Source organism: Budorcas taxicolor, chromosome 3 (genome assembly GCF_023091745.1).
Source record: "Budorcas taxicolor isolate Tak-1 chromosome 3, Takin1.1, whole genome shotgun sequence".
NCBI lineage: Eukaryota > Metazoa > Chordata > Mammalia > Artiodactyla > Bovidae > Budorcas > Budorcas taxicolor.
The window spans coordinates 70,540,586-70,555,483 of record NC_068912.1 but is presented as its reverse complement, the minus strand read 5'-3'; the positions used below and the strand labels follow the sequence as shown (position 1 = coordinate 70,555,483).

Sequence of the window (14,898 nt, the reverse complement as noted above, 5' to 3'; positions counted from 1 at the left end):
TTTTTAATATGCTGTATAGGTTGATCATAACTTTTCTTCCAAAGAGCAAGTGTCTTTTAATTTTGTGGCTGCAGTCACCATCTGCAATGAGTTTGGAGCCCAAGAAAACGTTCACCACTGTTTTCACTGTTTCCCCATCTATTTCCCATGAAGTGATAGGACCAGATGCCATGATCTTCATTTTTTGAATATTGAGTTTTAAGCCAACTTTTTAACTCTCTCCTCTTTCACCTTCATCAAGAGCCTCTTTAGTTCCTCTTTGCTTTCTGCCATAAGAGTGGTGTCATCTGCATAGCTGAGGTTATTAATATTTCTCCTGGCAGTCTTGATTCCAGCTTGTGCTGCATCCAGCCTGGCATTTCACCATGATGTACTCTGCATATAAGGAGATTAGTGAAGTGAGTTAAAAGTATGTATTCAATTGTTTTATTTTGTACAATCCTGTGGCTACTAGGAACAACATATTAATATTCTATTCATTTTAAGTATATATTTATATGAAATACTCCTTTTACATGAAGAGCTCACTACAATTATGGTTTTTTCTATGTACAAATCACAGTGCTTTGCACATAGCACTCAGTACATTTCTGTTATTGTTTTCATATGCTATATGTACACACATTTGTATACACACTTGCATATATATATATATATATATATGTATGTTCAGAAATTATCATTTCCTGTAAATAGTTACTTTGAAAGGAAACAATGAGGGAATTCAGACAAATATTAAAAGTATAGTGTTAAGAGTCCTATTAACAAATAACTAATGGTGATAGAATCTATTACACTAATAGTGACTTTTTATTCACTCAGCTATTCAAGAGAAACTTATTAAGGAGCTGTATTGTGTTGTCTCTGGTAGGAACATTGACATGACACAATCCCTTCCCTCCTTAAGGAAACTCTGTTGTAAGGCATCAAAGCACAGACAGGTGTATCCATTATCATAACACAATATGAAAAGCGCCATAAAACTGAACTAACAAGGAAGCAGAGGAGATAACAATGAACTCAACATTTGGTTCATGAGAAGACTTCATAGAGGGAACATCAGTTCAACTAGATAAATAGTGGCATTTTATTTAAAGAAAATAATAAGAATCCATGATAAAAAAAGGATTTAGGCAAAGTCATCCCAGGAAGAGGAAATAGTAACACTCAGTGAATGACCTCTTCTGGAACAAACCTGGAAGGAAAAATCCCTGTTTTTCTGTACTGTCCCATAACACACAATACCTCACTTCCAAACACAAGATACCAGCTGCGTATAAGGGTTTTCTACACCAAACAGGTCTCCAGTTCTCTGAAGTCACTGAGTGGGTGTCCTCCAGTTCAAATTATTTTTGACACTACCTACCTGGAATTAGCATCAGATTTCACAGGGCTGTCTCTCCTGCTTCAGAGGTAATCACAAGTGTAATGTTTCATTTAAATTTCTCAGAACCTTCCTGGGTTCCTTCATTCCATTCAGTTTCCCTGCAGAATGCCTAGAAAAGAAGTCATATCATAAGAACTATTTAATAATTAATAAGAAAATCCTAGAAATTTTATACAGCTCTTTTCTTAAAGGCTCATCTTTGAGAATCTTCAGGATTGTATTGCTTTCTGTGCTTTTTTTTACTTATCACCCCTGCTTCTCTCTCCTTTCCTCCTTCTCTCTTTTCTGGCTTTTTGGCACTCTTATGTAAACACCAGCATCTAAAATAGCCTGGGTAAATCAGGGCTGCTTTAATTTTCTAGGGCTACCATAATTAAATACCATGCCTTAGGTGCCTTGAACACCAGAAAGTGATCTTCTTATAGTTCTGGAGTCTGAAAACTCAACATCAAGGTGTCAGGTTTGGTTTCTCCTGAGACCTTTCTCTTTGGATTGCCAATGGTCACCTTCTTTTCTGTCTCTTCATGAGCTGTCCTCCTGTCCCTGTCCTAATCTTCTAATCTTTCCTTCTTGTAAGGACACCAATCATATTTGATGAGGGCCCAGCCCACCCTAATTAATCCACTTTCACTTAATTACCTCTGTAAATTATACCTCTTTAAACTATAGTCACATTGTAAGGTTATGGGAGTCAGAGCTTCAGCATATTAAATTTGGAGGGGACACATTCAGTCCATAAGAGAGGCCTTCTATTTCCCCTGTTATATCTTTGCAGTGCTTGTACTTATGGCAAGAGCATTGACCTGGTTAAATTTCTTCTTGATCAGAATGTCATAAGCATCAACCACCAAGGAAGGGACGGACACACAGGTAAGACTGTTGTGAGAACAACAGTTTCTGATGCATATTAATGCTCAAGAGAAGTATGGTCAAGAGGGAGGGGAGCAGTGGCAGTGGTTAGCCCCAATGATGAGGAATATTTTATCAATGACATTTTTTAAATTGATGGTGCATGGTGATAATAGAAAACAGACTGACTTTTGGTCAGTTTCATTTTGGTGCAAAAGTATTTACAGTCAGTGCATCCATTATGACCTGCATCAGGAACACACTGATCATACTGTCTTACCCTTGGTTTACCGCTGAAAAAAAATTTTTTTGTTTGCTTGAGGTCTTTATTCTCTGATTTATACAAAGATGCTAATGTTTGTTCTGGTAAGTACAGTGGATGTAAAAATACTAAAAAGTGTGCTTAAGCAAAAGGTAGTCTCTCTATATATCAACCAGATGCTTCTTTAAAGTACGTCTTTTTTTCTCAAAGATAGAATTAATTATCTGTCAGAGAACTCAGCTTTGGTTATATATCTCTGGCAACAGTGCTATTATGTGGTAATGACTATCTGGCAACAATGCTATTATGTGTTAATGATTATCTTTTGAAAATTGGGGTTCAGTTTCCCTTTTCTCCTTTCATATTTTCATTCTTATTTTATTATAGGGTTGCACTCTGCTTGCTACCATGGTCACATTCGCCTGGTTCAGTTCTTACTGGATAATGGAGCTGATATGAATCTGGTAGCTTGTGATCCAAGCAGGTCTAGTGGGGAAAAAGATGAGCAAACGTGTTTGATGTGGGCTTATGAAAAAGGTATATGTTTCACCATTGCATTGCTGTAGTGATAACATTGAGCTGTGAGCACTGTTGATGTCATTACATCAGTAGTTCTTCTGCTTCCATGACTTGTATACTCCCATTTCCTTTGGAGATTGTATTTGAATCACTAGGAATGTGGATCAAAGAGTACAGTAGGGAAGGCAACTCCAGGGCTGCAGGTGAGCTGAAGGCACTTTTGGCATTGGCATTTTGAAGAGAGAAGGAGCTGTCACATTTCTAGTGCCTAGAGAAACAAAATTGTGATAGGCAACGTTAATTACTTTGTTGGAAATGTAGGGCTAGTCTTCACCTCTTATATGGAAGAATTTGGATGTGGATTTGAATTATTAAAGTTAAATTAATGCAAAGAAAGAATGAATGCATATTTGTCATATCTAACCCTGCTAACAATGCCTGTATTTGAAAAAGTAAGGGAACCAATGTTCAGTGCTTAAGTATAAACTTATTTGAGCTCAAAGTGGTGAAAGCTTGGATTGGAAGAACATGGAGCTTAAATCAAACTATAATGCTAATCTTGAGCAAATTATTTATACTTGCTGAACTTTAGTTTTTTCATCTGAAAAATGAAGACAGTAGCAACTTCATGAGATTGTAAAGATTAAATGAGATAATATGTGCAAATTGCCTATCACAGTGACTGGCACAAAATAAACACCTAATACTTGGCATATTGGCAATGATAGTAGTGGTTATAGTAGTAGTCCATAAATAAAGAATGAAAATGAAAACTAATAAATTTTCCTTTTAAGGGAAAGGAAACTAGAGACAAACAGAAGGTAAAATATGATTTTGTCATTTTTATTGAGATATATTATACCTCCTAAGCGAGCTCTACATAAATCGCATAAACTCAAACAGAGTTTAAATCTTCAGGTGAGATGGAACAGTATTGAAATCAGAGAGATACAACTAAATACTGTAAAATATATCCAATTTTGATGTCTGCATTGCCTTATTAGTATGTTCAAAGTATGTAAAGAAGTATTCTTATGTTTTTAAGTATTAGAACACCATGCTTACAAGAACAGTTACTAAACTGGAAGATTTCTTAGGCTGTCAAGGTGATCTAAAATATTTTCTGTCTGAAGTAGGACATGAAAGTCCATTAATGAAAGGAGAGGTGAGGTTTGATGGATAGAAATAGAGAGCTATTGTAAGCACATAGACAAGGAGAAAGAAAAGCATATAGGTCTGAAGACTGCTAGTGAGGAAATGATAAACAAGTTACTTTACAAAAAAGAAAAGTGAAAAGACATGGAATAACAAGGCATGAGTTAAGATATAGGCCTGTTATGTTTTTACTTTTTATTTGAGTATTGTATAAATACAGCTACACACACATACACACACATGTCTGCACATTCTAGCTCAAAGAATTTTCACTAACTGAACTCACTAAGCATTCAGATGAAGAAACTGAACATGATCCACACCAAAAAGCCCCACTGACATTGTGTTCAGCTCACTCACCAGAAATGGTATCACTGCCTTCTTGAGGCATAGATTAGCTTTACCTCTTTCTGTACTTAATATGGATGCGGGTTCAATCCCAGGTTTAGGAAGATTGCCTGGAGATCACTTGGCATGGCAACCCATTCTTGCCTGGAGAATCTCACGGAGAGAGGAGCCTGGCAGGCTACAGTTCATAGGGTCACAAAGAGTCAGACACGACTGAAGCAACTGAACATGCACACATGTACTTAATATAGATGACAGGCTGTGATGTGTACGTCTTAATGTCCAACCTGCTTAGCCCAGTGAGTTGCAAGATTCATCCATATTGTTGCATACAGCTCCAGATCATTCATTCTTATTTTATGGTATTGTTTTTAACTATATTACAATTTATTTATTCTGCTGTTTCAGGGTTTTTGGATAATTGAGAACTATTAGGAACATAGCTGTTATACATGTACATATCACATACATATCTTTTGATGAATATCTATGCACATTTCTGTTAGGTATAACTGCCTTCTAATTTGTATAAAGGGAAGTCCAGGTAGTTTTGTATTTGTGTGTCAGTTGAAAAAGTTCACTTGTTCTTAAACCTCAAGAAGCCTTACTAAGTTCTAGTTATGTTGCATTAATTCCAATGATTCTCAGATAACACCTTTCAAGAAATCTGAGTTTCAGAGAAAGATTTTACAAAGCATTAGTCTTCCGGCAGACAGCTCAGAAATAGCTGCTGCAGCCAGCTCTTCACAGGGTTTGGCTTTGTTTGTTTTTAGTTGATTGAGAACGATGGTTGAAAACTGGCTTTACTTTTATTTTCTGTGGAGTTCTACACTTTATAAAACCTTGAATCATTGTGCAAGCTCCTAAGATTTCCTACCAAAAGACAACAGCAAAAATCCTTTAGCTTAGAGGATTTACCCACTGGTCTCTGCAACATATGCCATAGTTGTCACCCTTATTTGTTCAACTAATGTGGCAGGCATCAGTGTTGCATTTCATTATTACTATGAATTTTAACAAATTGAATGTTACCACTCAGGAGACAGATGGATGTTTTGCATATGTTCTAGGGCAAAGCAAGTCAAAGCAACAAAATAAAACTGTTGCTATTTTCTCTTGCTAGAGAAACGTTTCTTTGTTTTCATGTGTTCAGGGAGGATTGAAATTTCATTGCTAAAATATTGTCCTCAGTGCACTGTCCCTGTTTTCTTTGGATAAATAGTTTACATTCTCCTTCAGAGAGGGAGTCACCAAATTAATTGATCTGGCATACCAAGGATTTTCTGAGCTGCTTGGAAATGGAGTTGAAAAAGCACTAAAACTTAACTTGGAGTTCTTTCTTCCTGAAATAGAGATGATGTATAATAGAAGTGACCCCACCATGGTTTGCCTGTACCCTATCCAGTCCTTAAAGGAGAAAACCCAGAAGAGAGCTTTATAACCAGAGTCTATCTGTTTGAAAAGGATTGCTTTTGGATGTGCCCTGTTTGAATAGCTCCTCCTAGTGTACCTTCGAAACAGAAAACTAGGAGACTTTTTCAACAGAACTCATCTATGAATGATTCTAAGGCCAATTTTGCATCTGTCCCAAACAAAATTGTTAGCTGACCCACTCTACTATTCTGTTATCACACATATACAGCTGCTTTGGAGTTCTGAAATAATTATCTACTGTCTTTTAGAATACTTTCAGAAAAGAGTTTGCTCACTATGGCTCCCTGTGGGATCAAGTATAAAGAATATTTTCTATTTACATAGTCCTTTTAACCTAAATATATCAAAATCAATCTTGGAAATAATTTTCCCAGTGACCTTGGTTCTATACAGAAGCCTACTGGTTAAGTTTCAATATTTCTCTGCCAGACTGCTCAGAGCTCCAATTTTGCAGTACTTAGTGTTTCCTCTCCCCAGTCGGTCCTCCCTCTTCTTTTTTACTCTTCTGAGAGTAGCCATATCTGGCTCACTCACTGGGATTTGTTCTGCCCTTCCCCTGGGGTACAAAGGACTTGTATAAATCAATTTAAATTGGCCAGAAGAAATAGCCAGCAGCCTGCTTATGTTCAAATCCTCTGCCCTAATCACCAGTATGGAAAACTCATTGAAAAGAGCCACACATAATCTTACATCCATTGCATTAAAGATGAAACTGCCGAATTGAAAAGATCTCAGCCAATTAGAATTGAACACATAGCTCAATAGTGTGTCTGGCAGTTAGATTTGAAAAGGCTGCTTTTGATAAAGAAAAGCACTCCTTTATGTCAGGCTGTTTATGGTCAGAAAATAACCCAAACCAGAAACAGAACTAAAAACTTCTTATTTGCTTCAGTACTGACACCAGTTAAAGTAATTTACAGAGGCTCCTATTCCAATATCTAATTACCCAGAATACAATATTTGTATATAGCGGAACTACTCTAATTCACAGTGACAGGGAGCTGCAGTTGGAAAATTAGTGAGTAAGTGAGCAAAAACAATAAAAATCAAGGCTCCTCTACCATGATATATACTTTGTTCATTCCTTTTGACAAGTGTAGTATGGTGTGAATTATTTATAGTAAACGTACCATAGTGTATTCTCTAAAAGTAATGAAGTCTTATGGTTGTGAGTTTCTACAGTTTTCAGCCAGTAAAAAATAACCAAGAGATAAGGGTGAGGGAGGAGTAGAAGGAAGGAGAAGTGACTTCATTAAATTTTTTGATAAATCTTCATCCTTGGTTTATAAACTCTCAGTCTTTTTCTATGTTGAATTCTTACCTACTTGGAGTTTAGTTACTTAGTTTAATAAACATAGTTTATTATGCCAGGGTGGATCGGGATGAGGTAAAGGAAGGAATAAACAGAACGTTTAGGTGGTGTTTAAAATTCTATGTGTAATTTTCTGTCTCCTGGTTATCTCTCTACATGTTTAGTTAACTCTGTCTCTTTAAAAAATAAATAAAATAATACCAACTTTCACTTTTCACTTTCATGCATTGAAGAAGGAAATGGCAACCCACTCCAGTGTTCTTGCCTGGAGAATCCCAGGGGCGGGCAGGGGGGCGTGGTGGGCTGCTGTCTATGGGGTCGCACAGAGTCAGACACAACTGAAGCAACTTAGCAGCAGCAGCAGCAGCAGCAGCTCTCATTAGAATAGGAAGAACCTTTATTCTAGTAGGGGGATAATACAAAAAATTTTGAAACATAATAACTATATGTGAAAATGTATACATTAATACAACTAGTAGCAGAGAACTTTACACTCATTAATCACTTATTACATATGCCTATGTACATGCATGCATGCTCAGTTGCTCAGCTGTGTCCAACTCTTTGCAACCCCATGTACTGTAGTCTGCAGGCTCCTCTGTCCATGGGATTCTCCAGGCAAGAATACTGGAGTGGGTTGCCATTTCCTCCTCCAAGGGATCTTCCCAACCCAGGGATCGAACCCAAGTCTCTTGCCTTTCCTGCACTGTCAGGTGGGTTCTTTACCACAGATCCAACTGGGAAGCCCTACATATGCATGCATACATATATATATATATATATATATATATATATATATATATATATATATGTAATTTATTTATCAAAATAACCCTTTAAATTGGTATTACAATTGTATTACAGATAAAATGTTTGTGACTTTGAGGTGTGAAGTCATGCTGGCTCAAACCACATAGCTCTTTGGTGGAAATTTAATACCAAACAGAGGTCTGTCTGATGACACAGATCAACCTAACCACCTTACTCTAGAATCAAGTAAATCTAAGTCCAAATTCCATACTTATTATTGAATGACCTTGGGCAAGTTATTTAATCCCTCTGAGGTTTAATCTTCAAATTTAAATAAATTAATAGCTACTTTACAGAATTCTGCTATGGGTTAGGAATAAGAAATAATGTTTGGATTACAGATTCTCAATAAAAAAAATATTGAGAATTATTAAGTGCACAGAAGAGATACAGTCATGCTCCACAAAACTTTAAAATCTCAAAATCTTTCCTAATTAACAACATGCGCTAGTGTCCAGGAAGAAATATGACGTTAACATATTAGGATAATGGGTATCCTTTTTAAACCTTTTCATGAAGCCAGATATCACTGGCCAAATCCAGAATATAGAAATCACTTGTGTTATTTGGTTGTGTATATATTTCTTATTTATGACAAATAGTAGCATTCACTGAAAACTTAAAATTTAAGGAGTACAGCAGGAAGTTTTGAAGATCACTCATCAAAATGTTAAGCAACTGAAAATCATCGTTCTAATATGTATATGTGCATGCTTAGTCACTCAGTAATTTCCAACTCTTTCTGACCCCACAGACTGTAGCCCTCCAGGCTCCTCTGTCCATGGGATTTTCCAAGCCAGAATACTGGAATAGGTTGCCATTTCCTTTTCCAGGGGATCTTCCTGACCCAGTGACTGAACCTGCATCCCCTGCTTGGCAGGCAGTCTTTGCCACTGACCACCTGGGAAGCCCCCTAATCTGTGTAGTTGCATACAAATAAATATATAACATAATATTTTAAAATTTTAGTACAGATTTCCAAGTCTCTCTGCTCCAGCAGGATTGTCCCCCTTCAGTCATGGAGAATTATAAGATTCGATGGCTATGTTTTCAAACCATTATACCGTCTGATTTGTTGGATCCCTTTACTTAGATATCTGAGGAGCATATAAAACTCAACAAGTCCAAAATTGAACTTAATGTCTTCTTTTTCCTTCATCAGTCAGGGTCTCCTACCATATCCCTTATTCATGATGTCATTGAATGGAATTGCCATTTTCTTAGTCACCTGAGTCAGAGATCTGGATTGATCCTTGACTACTGTTTCTCCTTCCTCCTCACTTTCCCCACATCCATTCAATCAAAAAGTCTTGTCATTTTACTTCATACTTATATGAAGTATAAGTATTGTATGAAGTATAAGTATGAATCTATTCTTTTTTTTACTATCACTGTTTTAGTCCATAACCTTTTCCTTCTTCTCCTGATCCATTTTATTCACCTTATAACTACTTTTTTTCTCTTTTGTCTTCAGCTTTGATTCCATTTTCCAACTGTGATCTAAAAGATGTATCCAAGGTGTAAATAGGACCATATCACTCCCTAGCTTAAACTCCTTCACTGACACACTCTCCCCTATAGAAAAAAGTCCCAGTTTATTATCATTACCTCAGTTTGTTATGATGGCATACTCTGTGCCCTTCCTACCTCTCAAATATCATATCCAGTCATTCCTGTCACATGAGTGATCCACGTGCTACAATTATCATCATATTCTTTAGATCACTAACATTCACTGAGGCTCACTCAACATTCACTGTATGCCAAGCATATTCCAAATTGCATTATCTCATTAAATCTACACAACAACCCTGTAAGACAGTGTCTATTCCCATTATGTTTCTGTTGTTTAGTCGCTAACTTATGTCTGACTTTTTTGCAACCCCATAGACTAGAGCCTGCCAGACTCCTTTGTCCATGGGATTTCCCAGGCAAGAATACTGGAGTGGGTTGCCACTTCCTTCTCCAAGGGATCTTCCCAACCCAGGGATTGAATCTGCATCTCCTGCTTTGTCAGGAGGATGCCTTACCGCTGAGCCACCAGGGAAACCCATTCACACTATAGCTAATGCAAAATTACTTGCTCCTCCCTACACATGTCCTGTTATTACAGTTTTCTAAATCTTTTCTCATGCCATTCTCTCTTTCACTATACCCTTCCACCTTGCCTACTCCACTTCACTTTAAATTTCTGATTTCTGCTTAGCCTTCAAGACTGAGTTTATGGATCCTCTCTTCTAGAAAGTCTCCCCTGACATTCCAGCCTAGTACACATATCCGTTTCTTTTATTGTGCCATACTCATACTTCTGTCTCTGGTTGAAACTTTATTCCCCATAACTTTTTGAGGACAAACATTTGGGCTATTAATCTCTGTCTTCCAAAACCTTAATTCAATGGCTGATTCCTAATAGCTGTTCAATACACATTTGTTGACGTGAAATAGAGAATGAGGGGATATTTCAGTCATAACATTCTATTAGGTATCTCACTACATGGCATACAATCAGTCATAATATAGTTGATATTTTCAAGAGCACTAATTACTGATATCTGTTTTCTCTGTGGGGATTTTTTAAAAATATTGTAGGTTTTTGTATTAACTGCACAATTCTAATACTCAAAGTAATAGGCAAAAGATTTTAAAGAATATTCTAAATAAACTTCCTCTTTCTACTCATTGGAACTGCAAAATTTTTTATCTGGCTAGAATGCTTTTATTCTCCCTTTTTGCTTAATAACTCATGCTTATCTTTCAAGTTCAGCTTAAAAGACAATTCCTCGAGGAACACTTCCCTGACCCCTCCAGCCTATTTTAAAATAACATTGTTATGCATACTCACAGCATCTTCTACCTTTCCTTCCTAAAGAATCCGCCTGCCAATGCAGGAGACACAGATTTGATCCCTGGGTCAGAAAGACCCTTGGAGAAGGAAATGGCAACCCACTCCAGTATTTTTGCCTGGGGAAATCCCATGGACAGAGGAGCCTGGCAGGCTACGGTCCCTGGGGTTGCAAAAGTGTTGGACACGACTTAGTGACTAAACCAAAATATTTGTATTCTAAACCAAATATATAAAAGATATATATATATATATATATACACACACTATACAACACACAAAATTTACAGTGAATATGTATACATATATGTTTTTCTATTACACAACATTACAAGAGTAAAGGGAATTTCTGTTTCAACATGATACTCTTGTACTTTGTGCCATTCATTCATTCATTCAAAAATCTGTGTCACAAAACTAATATGTGATAGACAGTATACTTAGCACTGAGGTAAAATAGTGAGCAAAAGAGATAATATCTCCCTACACTTAAGAAGTTTGCATTTCTAGCAGAAGAGACATGTCATCAGAAGGATAACAAATAGAAACTATCAGATAATAAGTGCTAAGAATAAAATAAAAAGGAAACATAATAGCAAGTATAAAGTTCAAGGACACTATTAAAATGAGAAAGTCGCAGAGGGCTTCCCTGGAAAGATATTGTTTGAGCAGGTCTCTAATGGGCACTCAATAAATATGTGTGGAAGAGAAAGGAAGGGGAAATAAAGGCAAAGTGCAAAGGGAGGAAGAAGAGGAAAGAGGAGTGTTACATGGTTTGAATAAATATTCTTTTGCCAAAGAGTGTTCATCCTTGTGGAGTCTTATCTCAAGATGAAGGAAGACTAGCGACATTCTATCTGGTCCTGGTGAGCAAGGAACAAGAATTCTTGGTAAGGAACAAGAATCATGGGGGAAACAGGGAGTGTGTTCTCTTTCTCATGATATCAAATTAAATCAGTTTTCAGATTTATGTCAGAAGAACATGTCACAAGTCTGAAATTTTTGTTCCATCTGATTTTATTGACAGTGTGAGGAACCAGGACTGTCAGGAGGAAAATGAGCCACTGAAGCGCAAACAAACATCAGGAGCCATCCTCTGATCTCACTTTTCAGTGTTTCTGGAAAATGGGTTTTTAACCTGAATATAAGGGGGAATAGCAAAATATTGAGCAAAGGCCCATCTATATCATTGCTGTGAGAGTTTTATATTTTGAGGCAGGTATAAAGAAGGTCCAAACAGTTCTTTTGATAGCCTGGACATGTGGTATATATGAGATCAATAAGAATTTCTTGGCTTCTTTATCAAGATCAAATCTCCATGTTTTCTACTTAATCTCAGACCCACAGGGCCTCACAGTCAGAAAGTCAGAGAAGGTCTTAACACTGGTGTCATTCACCATTACTCTTTAGATCTAGTTTTTAAAATGATTTTCATGGCAAGCTTTCTTCTGTGTTCTTAAAATAATTTCTCATACCAGTGAACAACATTCATTGTTTCTAGGACGAAATGGTAGGGACTGACAGACAACCTTACAGGGAAGTAATAACATTTGTACTTTCCTTTCTCAAATAATTGCAAATCCTCTTTTGTGTATGTGGCCACAATATAGATACTAAATTGTCCGTGTTCCAGCTCTTTGAATGGACTTGTAGCCTTAAAGGACAACTTAGGTTTTAAAATAAAGAGCTATTCAGAAAGTTGGGGTGTGTGGGGTGTCGGGGGGGGGGGGGGGGAATCACTCCTAATGTAAGGAATAAAGGATCATAAGAAGAAGACATTAAAGGGGAAGCCTGGTGCTTGGGGAATAAAGACAGGAGTGAAAGAGCAGGGAGCTGGAAATGAAAGTGACTGCAAGCCAGCGGGGAAGAGTCCCATATGCCAAAACCCTCAAGGGCACCCGTGAGTAATAGTCTGAAAGTGCAAATCATTATTATAACTGCATTAGGCTAATAACATAGCAACCTCCTATTTGAGTAAAACACTTGGATGTAGATAGTAAATTCTTAGATATGGGAAAACATTTTATTTAATTAGTGACTTCGATTATCTCTGGATGTGTTCCATTAGTGTACCTTGGTTATCTGGGTATATCCATTATCAGGAGTTTGGCTCACAAGTCCATTTAGTGAGTTCCATCAAGGTCTTTTTCTGCTTAATCCCTCACAGCCAAGTATCAGGGTACTGGGCTCTAGTGCTTTTCAGGTTTTTTTGCACACACTGGTAGTTTGTCAGAGCAATGCTAGTAGAGGAGAATTGCCCGTACATGTGGCAGGAGGTGGGAAATCAGGCAGAGATGCCTTCCAGAGCCAAGGGGGCCTCTTGGCATTTCCCTGGCAGCCTCGTGCTTATCATCCGCCAGAACCCAGGCACTCATTAGGCTCTTGATGAAAAGCATCCTAAGGAAAATGCCAGCAAATTGTGCCACTGTGCTGGCAGGAAATTAAAACTGCTCAGAGAAAGTGGAGCCAAGAGAGCTGTTGAGATGAAAGGTAACATCAAGGGTGTGATCACAGACTCACACAGGCATTCAAGATTCAAGATGTGGCTTTCTGCTTCACTAGGGAAAGCAGGAGGCCCTCTCAGCTGTCAGCCACTGTCAGTCCAACAGAGGGGCTGAGACTGGTGAGGAGGTGGGCTCTGTGATTTAAGCTTTGTTGTGCTTGGGTAAGTGCTTATGGTTTGGGTTCTTTTCTTTCCCCACAGGAGCCTCTCTTAGGAAAAACAGAAATAAGAAAAAAAGATTTGTTTTTGATTTGTTCTGTTCTTCCTGGTCCCAAACATTTAAAAATCAAATTAAGTAAAATAACAATTTCAAAAGTAACACAGGTCTTATTTAAGTAGGATCAGATAGTGTGGATAGGAGCAGATAAAACCTTAGAGCCTAAGAATCTAGCAGTGGGACAGATGAAGGGGTGCTTTAATTCTGTGGGAAATTCTTGGTGGTGGTGCTAATTTGCCTGAGGCTCATATGGTCATTAGCAGTGGAGAAGAAAGAAAAGCAGTACCAACATGCAAACATAAGCACACAGAGATTTGATTTGGTAGGCAGAGCAATGGCCCCCAAAGATGCTGAAGTCCTGTTCCCTGGAACCTGAGAGTATGCTGCCTTACATATCAAGTGGCTAAGGGGAATTAAGTTTGCAGATGGAATTAAGGCTGCTGACTAGCTGACTTTGAAAGAGAGAAAATAAACCTGGATCTTCCAGATGGGCCTAATGTAACATCGGGCTCCTAAAATGTAAGCAGAAGCCAGAGTGATAGGATGTGAGAAGGACTCAGCCTGCTGGTGACGGTTTTGAAGATATCGAAAGGGGGCTACAAGCCCAGGAATTTTGGTGGCCTCTAGAGGTTAAAGCGTCTGCCTGCAATGCAGGAGATCCGGGTTTGATCCCTGGGTCAGGAAGATCCCCTGGAGAAGGAAATGGCAACCCACTCCAGTATTCTTGCCTGGAGAATCCCATGGAGGGAGGAGCCTGGTAGGCTACAGTCCATGGGGTTGCAAAGAGTCGGACACAACTGAGCTACTTCACGTTCACTTTCAGAAACTGGAATAGGAAAGGAAATTGATATTCCCTAGGGCCTCTTGGAGGAATGCAGGCCTGCCAAGAGCTTGATTTTAGCCCGGTGAGAATCATGTTGGACTCTGATCTCCAGAACTACAACATAGTAGAGTTGAATTAAACCACTATATCTGTGGTAATTAACAATAGCAAAAAAAAAAAAAAAAAATGAATATACTGGTATTTAAACTGGTATTAAATATTCATTGGAAGGACTGATGCTGAAGCTGAAAGTCCAATACTTTGACCACCTGATGCAAGAACTGACTCATTTGAAAAGATCCTGATGCTGGGAAAAATTGAAGGTGAGAGGAGAAGGGGAAGACAGAGGATGAGATGGTTGGATGGCATCACCGACTCAATGGACATGAGTTTGAGCAAATTCCAGGAGCTGGCAATGGACAGGGAGGCCTGGTGTG

General features: G+C 38.0%; 1 protein-coding gene across 1 annotated transcript in view; it reads left to right on the top strand.

Annotated features, from left to right (window-relative positions):
- TNNI3K (TNNI3 interacting kinase) overlaps nucleotides 1-14,898 on the top strand; it is a 335,099-nt gene that overhangs the window by 107,057 nt on the left and 213,144 nt on the right. The window contains exons 10-11 of the mRNA XM_052637003.1: nucleotides 2,163-2,257; nucleotides 2,886-3,035. Coding sequence (XP_052492963.1) covers nucleotides 2,163-2,257; nucleotides 2,886-3,035 — 245 coding nt within the window. The remainder of the gene's footprint in view (nucleotides 1-2,162; nucleotides 2,258-2,885; nucleotides 3,036-14,898) is intronic.